At 42.2% G+C, this 25,682-nt stretch overlaps 1 protein-coding gene across 1 annotated transcript in view; it reads left to right on the top strand.

Annotated features, from left to right (window-relative positions):
* LOC147197835 (inactive dipeptidyl peptidase 10-like) overlaps positions 1 to 24,857 on the top strand; it is a 116,078-nt gene extending 91,221 nt beyond the window's left edge. Inside the window, exons 13-26 of the mRNA XM_086124006.1 lie at positions 2,233 to 2,340; positions 2,619 to 2,704; positions 2,789 to 2,836; positions 5,647 to 5,768; positions 6,575 to 6,622; positions 11,095 to 11,193; positions 13,214 to 13,283; positions 13,416 to 13,610; positions 14,871 to 14,925; positions 15,672 to 15,771; positions 16,381 to 16,439; positions 17,498 to 17,570; positions 21,054 to 21,127; positions 24,242 to 24,857. Of these exons, the coding sequence (XP_085980132.1) occupies positions 2,233 to 2,340; positions 2,619 to 2,704; positions 2,789 to 2,836; positions 5,647 to 5,768; positions 6,575 to 6,622; positions 11,095 to 11,193; positions 13,214 to 13,283; positions 13,416 to 13,610; positions 14,871 to 14,925; positions 15,672 to 15,771; positions 16,381 to 16,439; positions 17,498 to 17,570; positions 21,054 to 21,127; positions 24,242 to 24,379 (1,275 nt within the window). The 3' untranslated portion in view covers positions 24,380 to 24,857. The remainder of the gene's footprint in view (positions 1 to 2,232; positions 2,341 to 2,618; positions 2,705 to 2,788; positions 2,837 to 5,646; positions 5,769 to 6,574; positions 6,623 to 11,094; positions 11,194 to 13,213; positions 13,284 to 13,415; positions 13,611 to 14,870; positions 14,926 to 15,671; positions 15,772 to 16,380; positions 16,440 to 17,497; positions 17,571 to 21,053; positions 21,128 to 24,241) is intronic.
* The last annotated feature ends 825 nt before the right edge of the window (positions 24,858 to 25,682 follow it).

Genomic DNA, 25,682 nt, shown 5'->3' with positions numbered 1-25,682 from the left:
CACATGGATATTAAAATCCCCCATTAGGAGGATATGATCATATCTCAGCCTGATTTCCGCAAGAAAGGTTGAAAAGTCGCTTAAAAAGTCTTTGTTGTATTTAGGAGGACGGTAAATGACAGCACAGAGCACCGGGAAAACACGACCGACTTCAAAGAAGGTTGCTTCAAAGCTGGTGGCCGATGTGGTGAATGTGCACCGTTTACATTTGAAATTGTTCTTAAAGATGCTCACCGTACCTCCACCACGGCCTGATGTCCTCGGGGTATCGAGGAAACCACTGTCAATGGCAACAATTCAAGTAAAGCGTTGTACTCACCAGTACCTGCCCAAGTCTCCATCAGACACAGGAAATCCAAGTCATTGGAAAGGAAATACTCCCTCAGAATATGGGTCTTGTTCGTCAGCGACCGGGCGTTTAACAACGCGATCCTTGTGGGAGTAGCAACGGGAGGGATTGCCTCTTCCGATCGCCGAGCCCGGGGGAATTCCCTCAAAAGCTTTCGCTGGATTCCTCCCCGAGAAAGGCGTGGAGGGTAGAAATGCCGTGGCGCGATGGGAGAGCCAACGACTGTTAGCAAGCACGAGGCGACGGGGTCGAGGGCACACCACGCCGGAGCGATCGAAGTGTGTCTCAGATCCCGAGCTTCACGAGCTGACCGCTACGTTTGCCGCGGCGGCGCTTCTGTGAAGGGGGCGAGCGAACGCGGAAGAGATTAGCCGGCAGGTTAGCCAAGAACGGAGGTAGTGTCTTTTCACCACCGTCTTGCCAAAACGCGGCCGAATCTCCGACGTGTTGTTGAATCAATAACAACGATCGGCGATCATAAACCAACCGAGACGCTGTTTGGGAGGTAACAAGCATTGCGAAAAGTAAAAAAACCCGAAATGGCAGGAGCGTCGCCGAACACACTGGCGCACAAGCGGCCATCTGAAAGTTGTATCTATGTAAAAGCATAGTTAATTACTGACTAAACGAAGGAAGAATGAATCAAGCAAAACTGCAAAGGATATTCAGCCCCCTGTGGATGTGAGCCCACGAAATTTGTGTGCCTTTTTGTTGAATAAATTGTCTTCATAATTTCCGTGTTTGTGACCAGTTCTCGGTGTTACAGCTTCAGCGGTTGTGAAAGATCGATCAATAAGTGGTAAGTGGTAAAATAGTTTGACTTTGCCCATCAACCATTCAAAGGCTTTAATCATTCTGTCATCGAACTCACACAGCTACTCTTCCAGTTTGCCAAAGTTAGCTAAAAGTGATGGTCATAACCCTATCCGACATTCGTCAAAGGAGAAGTATCTGTGCTTGGTGGTTGCGCCTTCTTGGCAGCACGCCTGTACGAGCACAGATTTTGATTGGGAGGAATGTCGGCGCCATTGACTGTCGGTGTTGGACATACCTGAGGCGCTTGTGTTTTTTGCCCCTGTAATGGGCAGCATTTTTCACAACCCCGTTTTGTTCAGTGGAGATGTCGGCGCTGTTGGACAGTCGGCGTTGGTGCGGCTGGATGGATGGCTGCTGAAGTTGAGGATGAGGAGAGAGGAGCGTTGGCGCAGAGCGCCGATGCGTATTTGGAACCGAGAGTCGCCGCTTGGAATTGAAATGGATTTCCATGGGACAGGAGAAGTGAACCAATCTCTTTTTTCGTCAATGGATGCTACAGCTTCTTGTTGACTTTGAAACTTAGCTTGTAGCCAACGTGTGCACATTTTGAGCATGACGTCTCTGATCCACTGGTTAAAGGACACTTTGATTCTCTCCTCTTTCATCTCAAACTGCTTCAAACAACAAAGCGTGTGACGGAAAAGTGGTTAGGACTGCAGGACTGTCCGTGTTTTATGTTATGTGTTGTGTTTATTATTTTACTTTATGTTAACTGTTTTGTTAAGCGCTTTGTTACAGCTGCTGCTGTTGTGAAAGCGCTATATAAATCAGCATGTATTGTATTGTATTGTAATAAAGCTAATTGTATTCCCTTGAGCATAGCACCATCTAGTGGATGCATTTCTCAACCACAGCCACTATTGTATGCGCCATATAATGCAGTGCACCCTATATATGAAACCAGTTTTAAAACAGGACATTTATTGACGGAGCACCTTATAATCTGAAGTGCCTTATAGTATAGAAAATATGGTATTTAAATGCATTGTCCTTTGTTTTACATTCACTGAAAATACTGTATTTGTGTCCTTGTAAGAATGCATCTTTGTTTACTGTGTTTTCCGTAGAATGAAGAGCCGATGTTTTCCAAAGACTGTACAATATTCTTCACGACATTGCCGCTACAACACATTGTACTTGGAGCATTCCGCCACGTGACCATGATCTCCAACCAAGTACAACTGACATAGCTTGAAACAAAATGCAGTCACTTCAGTTCTGCTTCTTTCTGCCTTGTGTTAAATCAAATGTCAGAGGTGGAACGCGTTCAGTTATGAAACAGTGGTTGGCCTCTGATTTGTTTGGATTTAGAAACAATTTTACTCTTAGAAATATTGATGACAGAAATAATCCATTTTAGGATCAAAATACTACATTGACTTAGCATGATGTTAGGTCACGTTTTGTTTTTTGTGTTTGCCCTGCCATGAATTCCTTTTGCTTCTCGTTCAAGGGAGACGACGTCAAACTTCTTCCCTTGACCTCTGGGAGCTGGGAGGTCTCTCAAATTCTGGGCTATGATGAGAGCACCAAATCTGTGTAAGGAGAGTTATCAAAAGACAACATAATGTAATAGCATGAGAAATATGTTCTGGTAAAACATATGTACAATTTGTTTTTCAGTTATTTCCTAAGTAAAGAGACCGGCACAGCACAACAACAGTTATACAGGTATCCAATCAGAATTATTTTGCTTCAAGCCAGGGACACTAAAGGCATTTATTTAACAGGTGAAAGATTACCAAATATAACAGCAAACAGCCATTTTGGACATGAAGGGAATATACAAATATTAAACTAAAACAATTTTTATGATGACATTATTGCCAAAATATTTTTACAGTTTGGCTTTAGCCACAGGTGCTTCTAATCAAAAAAGGAGTAAAAGGAGCTCAGCTAAATGGATTGGACACCTCTGACTGGTCGCAAAAAGTTCACGGTATTCGGCTTCTCTGGAAATTTCAGGATCACCCAAAAATGCACTATAACCTTTACAGGTGAATTTAATTTGACCTCTAAACTTTTGAATGTGTATGTTCAGCTGCTCAATGTTTCAGTAAAACATTGCACAACTTGAGGTTCTCAAATAAGAAGCTGAATGACAAAATTCATGTGTATTTGACATCATCAGGGTGTGTGTACGTATGTGTGCATGTGTGTATATACTGTATATATATATATATATATATATATATATATATTCCTCCATCCTGGTTGCTTGGAATAAACAGAATTTCATATTTTCTACCGGCAATATGTCATGAGCTGCTCCACATTGAATCCAATGAATATACCATATTTTCTGCACGATAAGGTGCTTCGGATTATAAGGCGCACCTTCAATGAATGACCTATTTTAAAACTGTTTTTCATATATAGGGTGCAACACATTATAAGGCGAATAGAACAGAAGCTACAGTAGTGGCGCCAGTTACACTATGCATCCACTAGATGGCACAACGCTAAAGTGAATACAATATAATACAGCTTTATATATATATCCTCCCCCCACCCAAACCCACCCCCCTCGGAGGAGGAGGATAAACCAGGATGGAGGAAAAATAAACACACTCTTTATAATTGTGTGAACGTGAGTTTTTGTAATAGGTATATTTTACAGCTCGGTGCTGGTGCTTTTCAAGGTGAAAATGTTCTCCGAAGTTGTGACTTTTAAGATAAGAAAAACTTTATGTGTCTAACAATGGAGAAATTCCCAATTTACAGCAGCGAAATTATGAAAGGGAGAAGTAGAAGAACAAAAAGTATATGAAATAAATATAAATTATAAAATGATAAAGTATAAATATAAGCATATCAAAAATGGGTGAGTGGGGTGAGTTGAGATTTTCAGGTATGTCTATTCAATAGCCTGATGAAAAGATAAAGGAATAGCTCTTCAAGCCAACTCTGTGTTGTGGCCTCAATCATGTTCAGCTTTTCCTTTGAACACCAGTGAGCCGGCACTGGAAAAAAAAAGAGAAAAAAAAGGAGTTGAAGTCTATACTGTACAATCGACGAGACAATTTAACGATTGCACAGGTAGTCTGTGTGGCTTTATCATTTTTTCTCCTTTCTCGGCTCCCAAGTGAGTCACGAAGCCGCACTCTCCTCTGGGTCCATGCGAGGCACCCAGCTGTAGAGAGGCGATGCCAGCTGATCCATGAGAAAGGTCCCAGGGAACATTTATCCTCATCTTTCAGTTTGTCGTACATCGTCGCTGTCTTGTGAAAAACATTAAAAATTGTTTTTACATTAATGGTATATCCCCGATATGCTTCTCATTATTAGCATGCCTCTGAAGCCCAAATGTGAAAGTGGTGTGTGCATATAGTCCCTTCATGTTTGACTAACTCCCCACCATACTCGTAATGACTGCAATCTTCACAGTGTTGTGACTGAGGGTTTTTACTTGAGGGGCCATTATTCTGAGCCCCCACTATGGACATGTGCATTTAGGTCACAAAATGCATCCGTTGCTGGTCATGCGCGAATGCTACGATATACTGAGTACATGTCCAAATTTTCCACCCAAAACGCCCCCCCCCCCCCCCCCCGCACAAAGGGGGAAAATAAATCCTGCCATGAAATACGGCCATTAGGGGGTGCCGTAAATTAAAGCTTGCGTGGGACAACTATTTCATCAACATCTGCCACAGTGTTCTTGGTGCAAAGCCAGAATTTATACTTTGCCATGCGTGGCTTTTGGCATCCAGGGGGAAATTAATGGCAAACTGCACTCAGCTGTCAAAGTTTGTGGGCTTGTTTGTGCTGGTATTTTCATGAGCGCAATAGCTTTTGTGAATAGGATGTTTTAACGGCGCAAACTGACGGGGCAAATGAAGTGCAACTGAAGACGTACTACGGGAAGTGGATGTCCTTGGGAGTTCATTTATTGATGCATGGAGCAAAAAGTTGTGCAAAAACTACTGAAACATTGTAGACTCTGACGTGCCGTCAAAAGATTTCAATCGAAAGTCGAGTTTCCCGAGCTTTCTGAGCAGTGTTTGTTTGCATTTATAGTTGTGTTAGTTGCTGATACCTTTCATCGGGGCTCACCAACTTTTTTGAAACTGAGAGCTACCTCTTGGGTCCTGATTAATGCAAAGGGCTGTCACTTTTATACAACCTTCTAATTTGTTAATTTGCACAAATGATGTTATTATCGGATAATGATATTCACCCATGTGTAAATTCCGATCATGTTAATAATTTCTAACAACAATTAAACCAACGTAAGAAACAAATATTTCCAAGCAGCATTTTACTTATATGATGTCTGCAAGTGGTTACATTTCAAATGATCACTTCTACAACATTCCGAGGAAATGACAATGCCACATCACTGGTGAGCCATTTTTAGAAGAGGCCACGGGCTAATCATGAGGTCCGCGGGCACCATGCTGGTGACCCCTGCCTCACTTGAATATAATGTCCAGTAGAAAATACAGTATTCACAGCCGCATGCCATTCTTCTTAACAAGGGTCTTCGCCGTGGAGCCGTTCCATAAAGAATGCCTCACTTGTGACCTCTTCAAGTCACAATGCACTTACTATGATGCAGTGCTCAGCACAAACTATCAGCATGTTCTTCTCAAATGTAGAGGTATGTCTTCAGAATTCTTTGTATTCTGTCTGTAATTTATTTTTTTTCATGTGTCACAAACATGTCACCTGACATGACTAACACACCACAAGTTCAACAGCATGTCTATTCAACTATCAGGGGACAACATTTTCAGCAGTCTGACTTGTCCCATCACCATTCTTTATTATGGGCAGTAGTAAGTATCAATCTCAATTGGCTCAAATGTTTACATATTTGATTTTATGCCTGCTGTAGTCCAATCCAAAGTAATGCTGTACTTTCATCAACGGCAACAGAATCACAAAATATTGACAAGAACCTGGTGGCCCATGGGACTGATAAATCGTGAGGTTGCTGTAAATCGCGTATCTCCAGCAACCAGTCCAATGTCTTGAAGCCTTGGGACAATTAACCATCCCTTTGGGAGTAGGTAGGGTACAAACGGCATTTCCCTGATTGGGAACTGGGCAGGCCAAAAATTAATGACCGTTTGTATCGATCCTCTCCCTCCTGTTGCCAAGGTCAGGTGCTAGGGACTGAAACATTTCGAAAAGCCTTTTGACTCCATTCACATCTGTCTCCGACTTTACAACATATATCCATTATATTGATAGGCCTTATTCTTAATAGTGTGTTCATTTGAGTACCTGACTATGTGAACTGGAAATGAATACAAGCTCCACACTCTTACAGTCGGTCAGTTTTACAAAGCCACGCTGAAGGGAAATAATTCAAGGTTTTCATAATGTAGCTCAATAAAGCTCACTTCAGTTTATTGAATTCCACAAGTGACCATTTTCCCATTCTTTTTTTAATTTCCCCAGGCCCTGGAATACCCCAAACGACGCTGCACAGATTAAATAAAATGAAAGGTAAGAAATCAGGCAGGAAAAGGAACCTATAAGTTTTTGGGGAATTTCCGTTCCTTTCATGCTTTTGACACCGGGTTTAAGACTTAAGTTTGCATACTATATGCAGTCTCCATTGGGGGGTACAGAAAGGCGCCAGACTATGGAAAATGTACTTGTTGCTTGTTTGGAAAAAAATTATTCAGTCCGCTTGCCTATCAAGTGAGAAGTGAATTGTGCTGAAATTCGTTATCACATCCAGAGGTTTCATGGAAAGGGTGAGATTTGCCCCCAGGGAGAGGCACAGATTTAAAAACAATACAATCCTGTATAAAAGTTAAAAATCGTTCAGTGTTAATTCAATCTGTTTTTTAATACAAGGTAAGGTAACAAGGTAGTGCTGTCAAGGTAGTCTGGAGTTCTCCGGACAGAATTTGAATCTTCAAAACGTAGACCCAGATAAGGATTGACAACAAAAAAAAAGTTTTATAGTTCCAAAAAATGCGCAAGCCCAACAAAGTACAACGAAGGAGGCTGGTCCCAATTAATCAGGAAATCACGAGATAAACCAAAAACGCTTGCAAATGCAAGGACAAAATAAAATAATTGTGCTTGTCATAAGACAAGAACACCCAAAGCACATATAATACAAACCGAGACGATAATTATCAATAAAAATACTACTTGAGCTGTGCGGCAGCCAAAGGCGGGGACCCTGGCAGTGCGATCCTCAGCTACAGAAGCTAGCTCTTGGGACATGGAATGTCACCTCTCTGGCAGGGAAGGAGCCCGAGCTGGTGTGTGAGGCAGAGAAGTTCCGACTGGATATAGTCGGACTTGCCTCCACACACAGCCTGGGTTCGGGTACCAGTTCTCTCGAGAGGGATTGGACTCTCTTCCACTCTGGAGTTGCTCACGGTGAGAGGTGCAGACCAGGTGTGGACATACTCATTGCCCCCCGGCTCAGTGCCTGTACATTGGGGTTTACACCGGTAGACGAGACCCCCGCCCGAAGGCGCCTCCCTTCGCCTTCGGGTGGGGGGATGGGTCCTGACTGTTGTTTCTGCGTACGCACCCAACAGCAGCTCAGCGTACCCACCCTTTTTGGAGTCCTTGGAGGGTGTGCTGGAGAGTACTCCTGCTGGGGACTCCCTTGTTCTGTTGGGGTACTTTAATGCTCACGTGGGCAATGGCAGTGAGACCTGGAGGGGCGTGATTGGGAGGAACGGCCTCCCGATCAGAACTCGAGTGGTGTTTTGTTATTGGACTTCTGTGCTCGTCACGGATTGTCCATAACGAACACCTTGTTCAAACATAAGGGTGGCCAAATGTGCACTCGGCACCAGGACACCCTTGGCCGCAGTTCGATGGTTGACTTTGTGGTTGTATCATCGGATTTGCGGCCGCATGTTTTGGACACTCGGGTGAAGAGAGGGGCGGAGCTGTCAACTGATCACCACCTGGTGGTGACTAGGCGCCGATCGTGGGGGAAGATGCCGGTCCGACCTGGAAGACCCAAATGTATTGCGAGGGTTTGCTGGGAGGGTCTGGCGAAATCCCGTCAGAAGGAGTTTCAACTCCCACCTCCGACAGAGCTTTTCCCATATCCCGGGGGAGGCGGGGGACATTGAGCCCGAGTGGACCATGTTCCGTGCCTCTGTTGTTGAGGCGGCCAATCTGAGTTGTGGCCGTAAGGGGGTTGGTGCCTGTCGTGGCGGCAACCCCCATACTCGCTGGTGGATGCCATCAAGCTGAAGGAGTCCTATCGGGCCTTTATGGCCTGTGGAACCCCAGAGGCAGCTGATGGGTATCAACTGGCCAAGCGGAATGCAGCTTCGGTGGTCGCCGAGGCACAAACTTGTTTGTGGGAAGAGTTTGGTGAGGCCATGGAAGCCGACTTCCGGATGGCTTTGAGGAAATTCTGGTCCACCATCCGACGTCTCAGGAGGGCGAAACAGTGCACCACTAACACTGTGTACAGTGGGGTGCTGCTGACCTCGACTCGGGACGTTGTGAGCCGGTGGACAGAGAACTTCGAAGACCTCCTCAACTCCACCAGCACGCCTTCCTTGGAGGAAGCAGAGTCTGGGGACTCTGAAGTGGGCTCTCCTATCTCTGTGGTCGAAGTCACCGATGTGGTTAAAAAGCTCCTTGGTGGCAAGGCCCCAGGAGTGGATGAGATCCGCCCGGAGTTCCTCAAGGCTCTGGATGTTGTGGGGCTGACCTGGTTGACACGCCTCTGCAACATCGCGTGGTCAGCGGGGAGAGTGCCTCTGGACTGGCAGACCGGGGTGGTGGTCCCTCTTTTTAAAAAGGGGGACCGGAGGGTGTGTTCCAACTACAGAGGGATCACACTCCTCAGCCTCCCTGGTAAGGTCTATTCAGGGGTGCTGGAGAGGAGGGTCCGTCAGGAAGTTGAGCCTCAGATTGAGGAGGAGCAGTGTGGTTTTCGTCGCGGCCGTGGAACAGTGGACCAGCTCTACACCCTTAGCAGGGTCCTCGAGGGTATGTGAGAATTCGCCCAACCAGTCTACATGTGTTTTGTGGACTTGGAGAAGATGTTTGACCGTGTCCCTCGGGGAGTTCTGTGGGGGGTGCTTCGTGGGTATGGGGTACCGAACCCCCTGATACGGGCTGTTTGGTCACTATACCACCGATGTCAGAGTTTGGTTCGCATTGCCAGCAGTAAGTCAGAATTGTTTTCAGTGAGGGTAGGACTGTGCCAAGGCTGCCCTTTGTCGCCGATTCTGTTCATAACCTTTATGGACAGAATTTCTAGGCGCAGCTGAAGCGTTGAGGGGGTCCGTTTTGGTGGCCTCAGTATTGCATCTCTGCCTTTTACAGATTCTGTGGTACTGTTGGCTCCTTCAAGCAGGACTCTCCAACTCTCACTGGAGCGTTTCGCAGCCGAGTGTGAAGCGGTTGGGATGAATCAGTACCTCCAAATCTGAAACAATGGTCCTCAGTCGGAAAAAGGTGGAGTGCCCTCTCTTGCCCCAAGTGGAGGAGTTTAAGTATCTTGGGGTATTGTTCACGAGTGATTGCAGGAGGGAGCGAGAGATCGACAGGCGGATCGGTGCAGCGTCTGCTGTGATGCGGACGTTGTATCGGTCTGACGTGGTAAAGAAGGAGCTGAGCCAAAGGGTAAAGCTCTCAATTTACCGGTCGATCTACGTTCCAACCCTCATCAATGGTTACGAACTGTGGGTCGTGACCGAAAGAACGAGATCCCGGATACCAGCGGCCAAAATGAGTTTTCTCTGCAAGGTGTACGGGCTCTCCCTTAGAGAACCTCCCCGGTGAGGTTTTCCGGGCATGTCCCACCGGGAGGAAACCCAGAGGATGACCCAGGACACGCTGGAGATACTATGTCACCCAGTTGGCCGGGGAGAGCTGGAAGAAGTAGCTTGGGAGAGGGAAGTCTGGGCTTCCCTGCTAAAGCTGCTGCCTCCGCGACCCGGTAGAAGATGGATGGATGGATACGACTAGCATGGAACAAAAAAAAAAACTATGAGGCATAAACATGAAGCATAGAGAAAATTAGAGCACTTGGATACATTGTCGTGGTGGCCCGGTGGGCCAGTGTTCAGCGTGTCGACCTCACAGTGCAGAGGTACTGGGTTCAATTCCAGCTCCGGCCCGTCATGTTCCAGTTTCGGCAGCAGGTGGCGGGCTGAGCATTCTGCTGGCTGCACACCTGTTGCCAATCTGTCATTATGCACCTTGTATATTCGGACCGTCCTTCTGACTTTTCGTTGCCGGAGAATTGTATGCCGTGCCACTGCTATTGCCCGTGTGTTATTCTTGCTCTCGTTCTCGTTTTCGTGAGTGTTGCTCTTGTTCTAGACGTCGGTTCTCTTTGTATAGTACCGTTTTTGCTTTAATAGTCTCCAGTTTATTATTATCTTTGCCTTTCGTGCAAGCGCTTTTTGTTATCTGGGGTTTTTTTGTGTTTTTTTCCTGGTCCTCACTTTTGACCAGCGATTTCCTCTTTCTTACGGTGCAATTTTTGTAATAAACATGATTTTTTGTACGGAGTTCTTGTTGGGGTCTGCTATTTTGGGATCCGAAAACATTATTTTTCTTCGAACGAAGCGTGACATCCTCGCTTCGTTCGGAACGTAACACGGCCTTCCTGTGTGGAGTTTGCATGTTCTCCCCAGGCCTGCGTGGGTTTTCTCCGGGCACTCCGGTTTCCTCGCACATTCCAAAAACATGCATGGCAGGCTGATTGAACGCTCTAAAATTGTCCCGAGGTGTGAGTGTTAGCATGGATGGTTGGTCGTTCTGTGTGCCCTGTGATTGGCTGGCAACCGGTTCAGGGTGTCCCCCAACTTTTGGTGAAGCAGTGGGCCGGAGCTTGTCTCTTGTACAGTACGTATTACTTGTAAATATATGACTTGAGCAATTTTTAATCTACTTAATGCTTTATTTGCACCACACCTGTCTTTGTCTTTTGCTCTATCCAACTATTTGCCTGCAACTGTCACCAACAGACTACACGACTCTGGAGAAGAACACAGTATTCCAACATTCTCTGGCCAACCGAAAATTACCAAAGCGAGAGAGGCGCACTGTAGAAATCGACAATGTTGGTATGATCACAATAATATACCCATGTGTTGAAAGTACACGTTGCATACGAATTGTCGGCATTAGGAGTTGCTTAGGAGATTCGATGCTTAAAAAAAAAAAAAAAAAACTAAAGTGTTGATTGGCCAAAGTGGAGATATCTGTGATCGATCGACTGCTATTTCTAAATTACCTGGATCTCTGGCACAACTAATTTGAATCTGAACTTAGACAACTGATCGTAAATATACTGTGTATTGAGTTACATTTTCAGTGAGGGTCAAATACAGTTTCAGAGAGACTGGAACACAGCTCATATATTTTTAATTGTTTTTTAAATAATTATATTCAGTGTCAAGTTTATTGGACTTCGCTTCCGAACTAATAGAATGAAATTGAAATTGGACGAATATAGATTCAGTTTTTCAATGCAATTGTTCAAACTGAACTGAATACAAATTCACTTTATGTCGTTGAAATTCACGTTTTTCAATGCATTTATTGAAGTTGAGCGAATCTAATTTAAATATAAATATTTCTAATTCTGTTCCTGGTACCACAGGTTTCAGCGCATTTGCGGCCTTATTGGGGAAAGGACTCACCATCTGGCCACCTTACTCAATAGTTTGAGACATTGTCATCAATAATTCGTCAATCTAACCAGAGTCTGATGTTTTGTTTTGTTTTTCTTATTTATCTTGTGACAAACATTCACCAATTCGTACTTCACTTATAACACCATACTGTCAAGTTTTTAAAAACAAAAATTAAAGGTCCAAATAAAATTAGTCTAAAATAACAGACGTAACTATTAGTGAAGCACAAAAGAGTCCAAATTAAAGAAATAAAAAGGCAAATATAGATGGCCTTTGAAGTGTAAAATAAGGAAATATTGTTTTGAAATATGTCTCATCATGATAATTGTATTATTATTAAATATTCCATAACGTTTATTCTAACAGTGTCATACTAAAGAATTACTTTTTTCCCCAAGATTTTAGAAAATACAAGCATTTTACAAAGTCAATTTTTAATTCATAATGTTTTTTTTCCACAATAGCTCTTTTTATTTCATATCAACATTTTATTTTAAATGAGAATAACGAGGTATGTCAATCAACGTTAGTGCTTTGGACCTCAGAGTGTTGTCAGCAGTGTTAGCATTTGGTCTCGTCGATGCAGAATTTTTATGTGAACTTCCAGACACCAAATCATCAAAAATACACCCTGCTGCTGCAATTCTCTCAGGCTGAGAGAAAGGCTTTACTTTACTTTTCGTAATGACTCTGAGACCGACTTCTCTTCCTCATTCGTGATGAGTCTCCACCCTTTGATACTGCAAATGCTGTTGCTCATGTCGTTGTCAAGGATCAGCCAATCACTTAGCTTGGCTATGTCTCAGGTCATTTGAATGCTCACGTCATTTGAAAAAAAGCATCATGAAATAAAAAAGTCATTGTGGAAAAGGACATTATGAAATAAAATATATGACATTGTTAACCCTTTCATGCACCCTGTAACCTGATAACATGGTAGGCTATGCACTGAAGTAGCCGCTGTCCCTGAAAGGGTTAAAGCAATCATGATGACATATTTGATTAGAATAAAATTATAATCAGATACTACAAAATAGTATGAATATATTTCTTAATTTAACATATATATTTGTGTTTGTTGTATCCATATGTAATTTATTTCTGACTGTTGTTTTCATTTATTTAATTTTGACTCTTTTGGGCTTCAATAAACAAAAATTCATAAATTATCCATGATTACATGGACAGCCTCAGTAACGTGATTGTGTCAGACCCAGACCGTCTGGAATCACAGTTCAATTTGTTTGTCTTGCGACGTAAAAATAACCTGCAGTTTGTCTATGTTGAGTCGATAGCCAATTGATTTTTTCGCATGCCGTTTTGACTGCCGACGCAATAAACAGGATAGAAATGCAAGCCATTGCACCTAAGTTAAGCAGTGTTTGCAGGCAAACCACACATCCACTGAGCAAAATTATATGACTTTGCTGTTTTCCTTTCTTTGCAGCTCTTCATGTGGAGTTAACCGTCCCTAACGATTTTGATGAAACATATGAGCATCCACTTCTCATTATTCTGTAAGGTGTAAATATAGACATTCAAAAATAATTTGTTGATTGGCTCTTCTGAAAGATTCCTGGAAATGAAAATGGAGAAAAATTCTGATTCGAAAGACATTTCCATTGAGATGTAACGTTATGCTTTTGTAGCCGCAGCACCCCCGGTGGTCAGACTGTGAGTGACCGCTTCAGCATGAATTGGGATTCAGTGCTTGTCAGTTCAGAAAACATCATCGTGGCTCGTCTGGACGGTCGAGGCAGCAGCTTCCAGGGGCAGAGGGTCCTGCATGAAGTCCACCAGCGACTGGGCACTGTTGATGTTGCAGATCAGATCACAATTGTAGAGTGGGTTTGTTGGGTTTTTATTATTTGTATATATTCCATCAGTAGGGCCAAGTGAGGTCGATAATACAGCTATTTCTGATTCTTATTCTTCTGTCTTGGAAGTCAATCATAAATAATCAATTACAAATTAATTGTAGATCTCAGTTGAGTGATTTAATCATCTTTATAGAACGAATGTTCGGTCTCTTCCCTCTTAAAATGGTTGGCACCATGTATGTTAGCTTCAACCAACAAGCTCTGTCGTCAAGAAACGACACATGTGCAGTGAGGCACCAATTCAAATAAAGAATGTCGTGCCTGTATATTTACTGGCAGGCCTGAGCAGTACTGCATACATTAAATATATATTCCAAGCAAACCACATTGTCTTGAAATACTGTTAAAAGATGCAGATTGCCAGACTGAATGCCAACATGTCAACAAAACAAACAAATAATTGTTTATTTAATTAATTGATTTAATCAGATAAAAACGACTGCATTTTCTCCACTATAAGGCACACCTAAAAGCATTCAATTTTCTCAAAAGCCGACAGTGCGCCCTATAATCCGATGCGCTTAATATAAAGAGACTGTAACTCTCTTTATATTACCAATTGAGTTATTTCCCTGTTAATGTTCCTTTGCCATCTAGTGGTGATTATTAGCAGGAACCAAATGTAACCTAAAAGGGTTCTGCCCGACACTAATTGACATGTGCATTCACCAACACACAACTACAGACAACTACTTTGTGAGCTATGCTTAGCCATTATGAAACGAAGATAATTCCAAAATCACAGTTAACTACTGACTAAACAAAGGAAGAAGGAGACAAGCAAGACTTCTCAGGATATTTAGACCCTTGGGGATGTGAGCCCATGAGGTTTGTGTGCCTTTTTGTTGAATCAATTATCATAACTTTTGTCTTTCATTTATTGTTGTGTAATGCCAATTGTATTTATATGTTTCATGTCCATGTTTGTGACCAGTTCTGCATGGCTTGGCTCGATATAAATAACGCTGTATTGAATTGTATTGTATTCCCTTTAGCATATCACGATCTCGTGAATGCATAGCGCAATTGCAGCTACTATTGTAGCTTTTATTCTATGCGCCATTTAATGCAGTGCGCCCCAAATATGAAAACAGTTTTAAAATAGGCCATTCAATGAAGGCGCACCTTATATCCGAAGTGCCTTATAATGCAGAAAATACTGTACTTTATTACATAGCAGATTTGAAAAATCATACTTAGCTATGTTTCCTGCTATGCCCTCAGACACCTCATCAAGCTCCCATATATTGATGGGAATAAAGTTGCAGTTTATGGAAAGGTAATCCACAAATACGTTTACAGTGGACCACTGCATATTTGCAGTTTGGCATTCGCAAATTCAGCTATTCGAAGGTTATGTTTTGGGAACCTATCCTCCAAGTATCCGCAGAAAAAATGTTCTGCCTTAACACACCTGCTCATCTAATTGCAACCTAAAATCAGGCTGTGTCGGATTTGTAATTGACAGTCAGCAGGAGAGAGATCCTGTCACAGTGACATGTTGACTTTGGCTCGCTATAGTTTTGTGAAACTAGGACAATATACGCCAACAAGACCAGTGGATTCCGTCACAACCGCTTGGCGGAACTTCGCAGTAACATTGGTTGGTGTTGTCATAACATGGATCCAGGTTTTTTGTGTCAGTTACGAAGCAGCAGACTTTCCCACTACTATAGACTGTCCCCGTAGCATCGGCGCCATCGATGTGACGCCTGCGCTTTGCTGTCCAGGTGAATGTTCATTGTTTACACCGTGCAACTCTGCTTCACAAATTAATTATCTTCATCATCATCATCTGAAAACTGTTAAAAAACTGTTAGGATTGAAACTATTGATAGAGGCAAACACAATCACTCTCAGGAGAGCATCGACTTTTCACGAAAATACTCGCGATCAGGCCCATTCCCCATCCCCTGCAAATAGTGGCGGTCCACTGGAGTACAGTTTCTTTCATTGTTTCTCATTAAGGTGCTCCATACAAATGATGATGTATACTATTAATATTTTTGTTATTGTCCTTTTCAGGCATACGGGGGCTTTCTTACGTCAATCCTATTACTCTCCGACAGCTCAACTTTCAGCTGCGGCATAGCAGTCGCTCCGATCGCAAACTGGAGATTTCATGGTAGGATTTCAAGGCTTACACAGGGGATGAAATAATCATGATTAACCCTTTTAGGGATAGCGGTTACTACAGTGGGCAGCTTATCATGTTATCAGGTTACAGGGTGCATGAAAGGGTTAATATTACTTTCTTACGTACAATAGATGCCATATACTACAATTTTACAGTCCAACCAGTCCCCCAGTCATGTCATTTAAATACATATAAAGAGGCATGGTCGCTGATTGTGTCATGGTACACTCACTCGTCTGACTTGTGTGCGGGCGACGTGGGATCAGCTCCCACTCATTGACAGTGTGGATGTGCGTGTGAATGGTTGTTTGTCTCTCTATGTGCGACTGGCTGGCGACCAGTTCAGGTTGTAGTCTGTCTTCTGCCCGACGTCAGCTGGGATTGGCTCCAGCAACTCCCCGCGGCCCCTTTTCAGGATAAGCGGTGTTGAAAATGGATGAATAAAGAGGCATTATTAATCATCAACGGATAATTGTTGCTGTGTCCGTGAGTCTACTCGAGACGAATTCATGATGGAAGAAAAAAAATACCATCAAGAATAATACTCCTGCTCACAATACATCCCAAATAGCAGTTTTCCTTTTTATCTTTTTACAGGTTCAGCTCTCACTGAGAAATATTTTGGATTTCCGCCTAAAGAAGATCTCAAGTACCAGGTTGGACAATAGTGTACATTTTTTTTCTGAGAAATGGATTGCTTTTATTCAGTGCAGCATTGTGTAATTCCATAAAAAATAAAACACACACACATATACACACACACACATACAAATACATACACCCTGTCTAATTTGATCTGCGATTGGGTGTCCCCTGTCTGGAAATGACCCAAGAAAGTCGCACAAGACTTTAGTTGTGGTGTTAGACATATTAATGAGAAAGAAATGAATACTAGAGTGATGGCAGTTATCAACTGAACAAGTTATCAGTTGATAGGGTTGACCAAATTCGGACTTGCCTCTCTGGAGATGCTTTGTCAGACCTTTACTGCAGTCAACTTAGGGTTACATTTACTGCACCAAGGCTCAGAATAACTCTTTTTTTTTTTTTTTTTTTTGCTGGTGATTCGCATGGACTTGAAGCAAGGGTTTTATTAAATAATAAAAATACAACAATAGAATGGGGTGGTTTCATGTTGGGCCGGAGCTATTGAATGTTTCCAGTATTGAAGCATCCTACTGATAGTAGCGCCACGCTAATGTGCTTCAATTCGACTGATGGGCTCACACACACGAGACGGGCCCTTTCCCCTGATTGGTTATGAGGGACACACAGAGAGGCTGCCGCACTCCCCGCCATCTGAGTCCCGTATCAAAGCAGCAGAGGCAAAACAAGCTTTCAGTCGCAGTGGCCACTCGGATGATTTTTTTTTAAATATTCGGAACAATCTTGATGAGTGACGGCCGTAAGAAGCTAGCGTTTACTCAGTGATTCCATAGCATTCTGTAGCTCTGCATTTTGCCTCATAAATACCTGCCCATTCTCGGTTTTGCATTTCAATGCATTCGTTTGAGGGGCAAAATAGAAATTGTATATCGCAAAGATGAATGCGAAACCTCTTATTTCAACCCATTTTTACCATTAGGTCAACTGCCGTACTCTATTTAAATGTCTGGAAGACGCACGAGGAAAATCATTTTTGTGGAATCTCAAAGCTGAAATTCTCCATTCATCGCCATGTTTCAAACGTTTTACTATGTGTTGTCGCTGGCAGGTTTCAAGTCTACTTGGTAACTTCACAGGACCGGCTCAATTGAAATTTCTTCTTATCCATGGCACAGCAGATGGTGAGTAAAGCTGCAGAAGCAGCTGTGACTCTGGAAGGATTGTGCATGCTTTACGTTGCATTCGGACTTGCTGAACCCAAACTGCTTCAGAGAGTTAGGCTGGTGCCTTCTTCATTTGGCTCATCTGTGTTGTATCAATGTGTGTGTTCAAAGATGGAAAGAAATCTCTACTTATATTGGCTTACATATCAAAAATCGAATAATCATCTTGAAGTTTTCAGGCGGTGAGTAGGGCGGGCTGAATGTCCCGTATTGAAACAAATTAATGTTTCATGCAAATTCTAAAACATTAATTATCGAAAGGGGGCATATGATGGAAAATTGACTTGACTTGGTAATTGTATATGTAAATGCAGTGATGCCGTGTGATATCAGTTGACCGTTTCAGGGACAGCGATTACTACAGTGGACAGCTTATCATGTTATGTTACAGGGGGCATGAAAGGGTTTATTTGATCCACGACTAAACCCGTAACGCAAACCACTCATATTCATGTCGGGAACATCACGAAGAGTGGGCTGAAGGTGGGGCACCTATCCTCAGTGTCCAAAACTTTAATTCAAATTCTGGAGCTTGAAGCAAAAGGATAAGTTCCTGTGGTGTCCGTCAATTACAAAAGTCCCCTCGTGTCTTGAGTCAAGAAAGAAATCTATAAGGAAAAAGAAAGACACTATTGTCTGCGATGGGCTGATCGCAAAGGATTTATTCTACCAAGTAGAAAAATCCATGCACAGACTGGTTAACAATGAGTAAAATGCAGGATTATATTCTGAAATCTGGGACAACCCACTTTCTCTGATTAGTCCAGTGTTTTTCAAACCCTGTGCCGCGGCACACTGGTGTCCCGCGAGATATTGTCAGGTGTGCCGTGGGAAATTATCCAATATGTACAGTATGCCTGTGCAGTCTATGGCCTGACATTGTAATCGTGTAGTACTCTTCCATACCAGTAGGTAGCAGCAGCAGCTAGCTAATAGCCTTATGCTTCGACACAAGCGAAGTTTCCGGCGCGAGCCAATACTGTACAATGAAAGCTCTCTTTCATTTGGATTTACTTTTACCGGAGATGCAACGTCACCAATGTTCCCTCTAAGCTGCGCAACTGTGCACTGGTCGCACACTCTCGGTGCACAAGAAAACCTATCCAGCGCAGTGAACGCACTGCAAATGAATCAGATACTGTATACGGTATAACTTTTTTTCTGTATCAATTTGCTGTGTAATTCAGTGAGTGACAGGTGTCCAGCCAATCACACCATACGATGCAATGACGCCATGCAGCCAATCACGTCATTGATAGTACTTGCACATGTTCTCTGCTCCATGACAATAACAGTGCGGCGGCGATAAGTAACGCTAATGCTAATCCTTCACCATGGCGAAACGACTGGGCAGTGAATATGATACGTCGATTCCCCAAACCAAAATAAGAATGAACTGCGGTTCTTTTAAGTTGGAATGGCTGCCGGAGTATGCCCAAATAGAAGAACAAGCAGTGAAACTGGGTGAGATATTTTCTTTTTTGAATATAGAAAGGTTTGCTCAACCTCAAGCGACACATTCAGGAGAAAAGTCATTTGAATGATGTTGGAATTATACAAACTCAAGATGGGAAAAGGGATTGGTACAATATTGCGGGAGAGCGCAAACTACTGGGAGAAAAAGAACCGGCTGTCACACAGAAAAAATTCGACTCTGAGCAAGGGGTCACCCCCCCCCCCCCTTCCCATTCATCCTCCCCCTCATTACATGTTATGTCTTGTGACTTGTTGTAACTGTCATATGCTTATTTATGTGCTAGGGTCTTTTTTTTTTTTATCCTGGACTTAAATTATCGTCAGAAGAGGATAGTTCAAGCGTGTTTTTTTCCCCCTCTCCCTAACCTTGTGGTTTCCTTTCTGAACTCTGACTGTAAATTTCCCCATTGCAGGACAAATAAAGGATATCGTAAGTTAAACTTCTAATTGACTATATTTTATTTGCCATTAAAATGAATGCACCAAATATTGGTTTGACTCCTATTCAATGTGTTATAATATTGCATTATTTTTTAAAAAATGTAAAAAAAAAAAACGCTTATCGTAACAATATAACACTTAATTTTCAAAATAAGCTATCTTCACATTTTTAGGGAGTGGTGTGCCGCGGGATTTTTTCAATGAAAGAAATGTGCCTTGGCTCAAAAAAGATTGAAAAACACTGGATTTGTCAATCTGGTATCGGCTATTTTATAATTGCGTCATGGTGCTGACCATATTTGTTTCATAAAGGTGTCATGATTACGAGCTAATTGTTTGACGATGTGTCTCTATCGGTGTTCAGTTCAAGACCATATTTCGGTGATGATTCCTTATGTTACAGTTTCATTTTCAGGTTCACTTTCACTATGATTCCACATTCCTCCAACTGGAGTTGATCTGTTCACAGGGGACTCCAGAATTCTTACAATTATAATAATAAAAAAAAATTAAATACATTTGAAATCCAAACATTTAAATAAAAGATAAGAGAGCAAAAGGGTTTGAGACAAAATATAGTATTCTATTGTTTTAGTGTCTATCCACATGTATTGGATTGGATTGGATAAACTTTATTGTCAAATGTACTGTATGTGTAACATACAGCACAGATGAAATTTCTTCCCTCTCAACATAAAACAAGAGGAGTCACTGCGGGTGTCCGCGCCGCTATCAAAATAAAAGTTAACAAGTATTCAAATATCACTTGCTTAAGGGTTACAGCAACAAAAAACAACACATAATTCATATTTTTCTGCGTCACATTAAACCTTTTATGAAACAGTTTTGCCATGATGGGTTAGTTAGGGTCACTCAAGATCTCAAGCCTTATAAAACAAGTGCCACACAATCAGCTGATGTGGTGAAGTTCTCTCAGGCAATGTTTTCCAATCATTTTCTGCACCATGGACCACTTTGACAAAAAGACATTCTGATGGCTCAGTTAATATTCTCAGTGCAAATGTAAATCTGCACCTCTGGTTGTAAAAGAAGTAATCCACAGTGGGCATTGATTAAATTATACACGTAGTTTAGCTTTAGAAGAGTTGGAGGCATGCAAGCAGGCTTTCTACATTCAATGTCTACATCCTTCCACTCACTCGTACATTTCGCATCCCTCAAATGCCATCTGAACACACTGGGCCTTTTATTTTATGGGGCATTGCGCACCTGTGGTCTAAAAATCCATTTCTCCAGACTGGGTGTTTTTTTTTTTGCGTATTGAAGTTGAGCTGCCAAATGCTAGGCTAAAGTGCGACAGCAGTCAGCTCCCTACAACGCTTGGAATGGCATACGTACTTTAACTGGAAGTGATGTAACTGCACTAATGTAAATAACCAACACCGTTTTTCGTTTTGTTTTGATTCTCTTTTGTCTTTATCTCACTATTGTAACTGTTGTCAGGTGTCAAATTATGATTACTTGTGTATTTGTTCAATCAATTTTTCTTTTTATGTTTTTCAGCTTCTGTTCATTTCCAGCACTCTGCCGAGTTGATCAAACTTCTGTCTGCATTTAATATTAACTACACTCTTCAGGTGACTTAGCTTCTCTCCATTAACAATGAAATTTGTTGATATTGTATTTCTACTAATATTTGGTATGATGCCTTTATACTGAATGTAAGACTTTTTGACTGTCAAATTCAACTGTGAGCCTCGTACGAGGTAGGAAAGATCAGGGACAATTTCACATTTTTGATATTTGTGTGTCGAGAGGAGCCAGATGAGGTGACTTGGGCATCTGATTCGGATGCCTCCTGAGCGCCTCCCTGGTGAGGTGTTCAGGGCATGTCCCACCGGGAGGAGACCCCGGGGAAGACCCAGGACACGCTGGAGAGACTATGTCACCCAGCTGGTCTGGGAACGCCTCGGGAACCCCCGGGGAGAGCTGGAAGAAGTAGCTAGGGAGAGGGAAGTCTGGGCTTCCCTGCTAAATCTGTTGCCCCCGCGACCCGGCCCCGGATAAGCGGTAGAAGATGGATGGATGGATATTTGTGTGTCTAACTTTGCCCTGTTAGGATGTTCAAAGTGCTATGCAAACTAGCTTCAAGAGTATTAATGAATGGCTTGGAAAATGCCTGGACACAACAAATAGCAATAGCATAACATAATGTCAATTACAAGGAATGAAAAGTTCCAATTGACCCCATGGTCCATGTCAGTTGTACAAAGTAGCATCTTGGGGTGAAACGTAACATTAGGAAATAAGCCACAATAATTCCAAAACATTTTTAAAGCTTTTTGTTCAAAACATTTTTAAACAAGATGTTGTTCCTGCAGAGTATAGTGGTGGTCCCCAACCCCCTGTCCGTGGGTCATTTGGTACGCGGCCACACAGAAAGAACAAATAACTTACATTACTTGCGTTTTATTTATTTCACAATCTGAAAGATGTTTTATTTTGAAAAATTACCAGATTCTTTGTTACAGCCGTCTACAGTGTGTCACTCTCGATGCAGGTCAAATCACGCTTCTCAGTCACGTGATAGGTTACCGCTAAAATGAAACCCAGGAGCGCCTTAGAATCCGATGCGCCTTGTGTATGGTTCGACCCCAAAATGGCTCCTTGCTGGAGACATGCTGACAATGCAGAGTTCAAACTTAAGGCAATCGGTTACGCAGTTGAACATGGAAATAGAGCAGCGGCAAGAGAATTAAACGTTAACGAGTCAATGTTATAACTTGCTGTTGGTTCAGTGAACCGTGTCGCTGCTTTATTAAATAAGTTTTACTGGCATCTGATCGTTCTGTTGGCATTTCCTTGAGCGTAGCTCCATCTAGTGGATGCATTGTAGATTGCGTCTTATAATGCCCAATGTATGACAAAAAAGACAAAATAGGCCATTCATTGAAGGTGTGCTTCATAATCCAGTGCATCTATTAGTGTGGAAAATACGGTAGGAAAAAACAAACGTCTTTGGGAAGGGGAAAAGGCCCAGCCAGGAAACAGAGGAGGAGCCTAAGACTTTCAAGAAAAAGTGAGACGGCCCACCGAGGGGCCCTCCGTCATCTGTCAAAACAAATCGGTGATGCACGTCGTCAGCTGAGTACATGTGTAAACATGTTATACATCTTTTAAAAGCTGAGTTTCTGGAGATTTGAATGGTGGACCAACGTTTTACAATTGTCAAATTTGAACTGGAACTTGGGGAGACCTCAAGCTTTGATCCTGTAGTGTTTTCAAATCCGAATCAACATTCTAAATTCATTTTCAAGGCAGATTTTGTGAAAAAAAATAAGACGAACATAACATTGGCCTTTTTTTTGTTCTGTTTTCAAACATCCATAGTTCAGTGACAGGAGCACTTACACAGATTCTGACTGTTTGGGAGAAATATTCAAAATGATAACATTTTGAATATTTCAAAAAGAGACCAAAACTATGCTCATACTCCAAACGGTTCAAGAACAGCTACAAATTTATTTTGGATGCACCTTTTGTCAGGCGTTTTCGGCAAAGTTGCCCTCAGCCTAAGGGGTTTTAATTGACAGTATTTCAAATATGGATTGATCTCAACGGGAGATTCCCACACACCTAGACCACTCTGCATAATATGCGGCGGTAGTGAGTCATATTTTTCATGCAATTTGTATTTGCAGTGTATCCTATTTTGAAGGCAAACGTTAAACGTCACCATAGCGACCAAAGACTGTTGCGGCCAGATAGGATGTTCCTCGTGTCATGATTCCTGTTTCTTATTATGTCTAGAAAATACCACAGTTTTCATGCAGGTCATATCATACTATTTTGTTGTATTTATCCATCACACCTTAAATGCCGGTACCTGAAAATATTGTCTGACATGAAACCGGTTCGTGGGGCAAAAAGGGTTGGGGACCGCTGGAGTATAGGACTTTAAACACACTAAGATATAAATCTTTATCAGAATTTAATTGTCCAAAAGGTGCGACGGGGCACTAGGTATAACAAACTTTGGGCAAGATAATTGCTGCCGTTCACCTTTTTGCGACTGAACTAAGTTAAACTTCAAGCAACAACCAAAACTGATCAACTAGACAGCGTGCTTTATTTTCACCGTGTTTGATGATTGTGGAAGAAATATTAAATATTCTTTGGGGTGTTTGATATATGACGTTGAAGCTTGCACTCGCCAATGATCCAATGAACCGACACACCAATTTAGTGTCCCAGGGCTGATTCATGATCCTGACAGAGTGAAAAGCTAGCGTTGCAGAAATACAAATGACTCGTGCACTTTTGCTTGGATTTAAAAAAAGAAAATAAAATCTAAGATGAGGGAACATGATTGCACACGTGTCAAAGGGCTGCTTCTCATTCCCCTTTGTCACGCTGGCTGATCCTGATGACTCCTTCAAACTTCTTCTGCAAAGGTTAATTGAGAAGGTGGATGTGAAAAGTTCAAACTGTGAAGGGAATTCCTTTCAGTTGCACACCTGCCAAACCTGAATCTATTGAATAATAATAATAATGATGACATAGAAAAATAAGCCTTTATTTCTCCCAAATGATTGAGAGAGTGCACCGATGAAGTTCGACCCACTGAGACTTGACACGTCGGTTGCCCTTTTCCATATTTTGTATCCATAGGGAGTCCGTCTTACAAAGGTAATGTTTGTGGATTTCGCAAATGATGTTGTAAAACGTGTTCTCAAAATGTCGTTACCCAGATCTTTCCAGATGAAGGACACAATCTTGTGTCTGTCAAGAGCCAGCGCTACATGCTCAACTCGGTGGTTACCTTCTTCAAAAACTGCTTTGAGGAGAAACCGGTTGTGGACCAGAAGAAATGGAAAGATGCTGACTAAGATGGAGATTGACCTGTGGGCAAAGTTTTGTCCAGCTCCAACAAATTAGCACCTGCTAGCATGAGCCAACACTTTTGCACTCAGTCCTGAAGCGAAGCAAGAATTTGTGAAACATCCTGCTAAATGGAACCTAGCCCTATTTTTTGCTTGACGCATGACCGTTTCATCTCACTATGAGTTTGTCCCCGATGTTTTGTCGAATTGACCTGGTTGTTTGTCATGATATTGTGTTTGTGTAAAGGACAGAGAAAGAAGTTCCTAGAACGTATGACTAGAATGAAATGGTAACACTACAAGAATCAAGTCATCTTACAAGTCACATCAAATGTATCGAGAATCGAAGCTTGATATGACGGGATGTAAAAAGGTTTTCTATTGAATGAATCATCAACAGTATTTCAGAAACGTGACAAACGACTGTTGACACCTCCAATGTTGAAAATCATATTAAAAATGGTGTGATTTGATGACTTTTAAAGACTTTTCAGCCACTAATTTCTTTTCTTCTCAGAGGTGGTGTGCACCCAACAATGACGACACTGACGGTGCCTTTTGTCACTATTTTTAAAAACTGTGACATGAAATTCATGTTCAAGTTAATCAATGTGGATTTTGTGATTATAAGGACATACCTGTTATTCTGTTTTTATAATAATAATAATAATACATTTTGTTTATAAGCGCCTTTCAAGACACCCAAGGACACTTTACAATAACAAAAAACACAAAACAATACGGGTTGAGCAGCGGCAGCCAAAACGCGCCAGCGTTCACTCAACCCGGAAGTCAGAAAGTTTTTGTGTTTGTTAGTTTTTTTTCCCAGCAGCAATTAATTCCACATGTAGTTAAACATGTCAATACCTTTTAGGCTGGTTTTAATCTTGTTTTCAGGTACCTGTAGTTGATATGTACACCCAGGAATTAAAATGAACTTTTCTGATCACCAGCCAATGAGGGTGGTAAATGGTGACTCTCTAAAGTTACCAGACAATCAGAATCTCTACTGGACATTTTTTTAACTTTAGCTCCACTGTTTTTATTCAACACTATTTTTGTTTATTTGTAGCACTGGTGCGTGAAACATCGGCATTGGCACAACCAATAAGCATGTCAAAATTCATGACCGGTACGTAGGATTCATGTTATGATTTCAAAGGATTCTCAATTTCTATTGTTTTTTTTGGGGGGGGGGGGGGGGGGGGCGGTGTCCAAACTATTTAACTACTTTATTTTTTGCAGCTCGCAGCACAGACTAAACTAACATTTGACATGGCCTGTGCCTGCATTGTATTCCAGTACTTCT

The sequence above is a fragment of the Hippocampus guttulatus genome, chromosome 11 (assembly GCF_054856545.1).
Source record: "Hippocampus guttulatus isolate MCC_2025c chromosome 11, RoL_Hgut_1.0, whole genome shotgun sequence".
Taxonomy (NCBI): domain Eukaryota; kingdom Metazoa; phylum Chordata; class Actinopteri; order Syngnathiformes; family Syngnathidae; genus Hippocampus; species Hippocampus guttulatus.
This window is presented reverse-complemented; position numbering and strand designations above follow the sequence as displayed.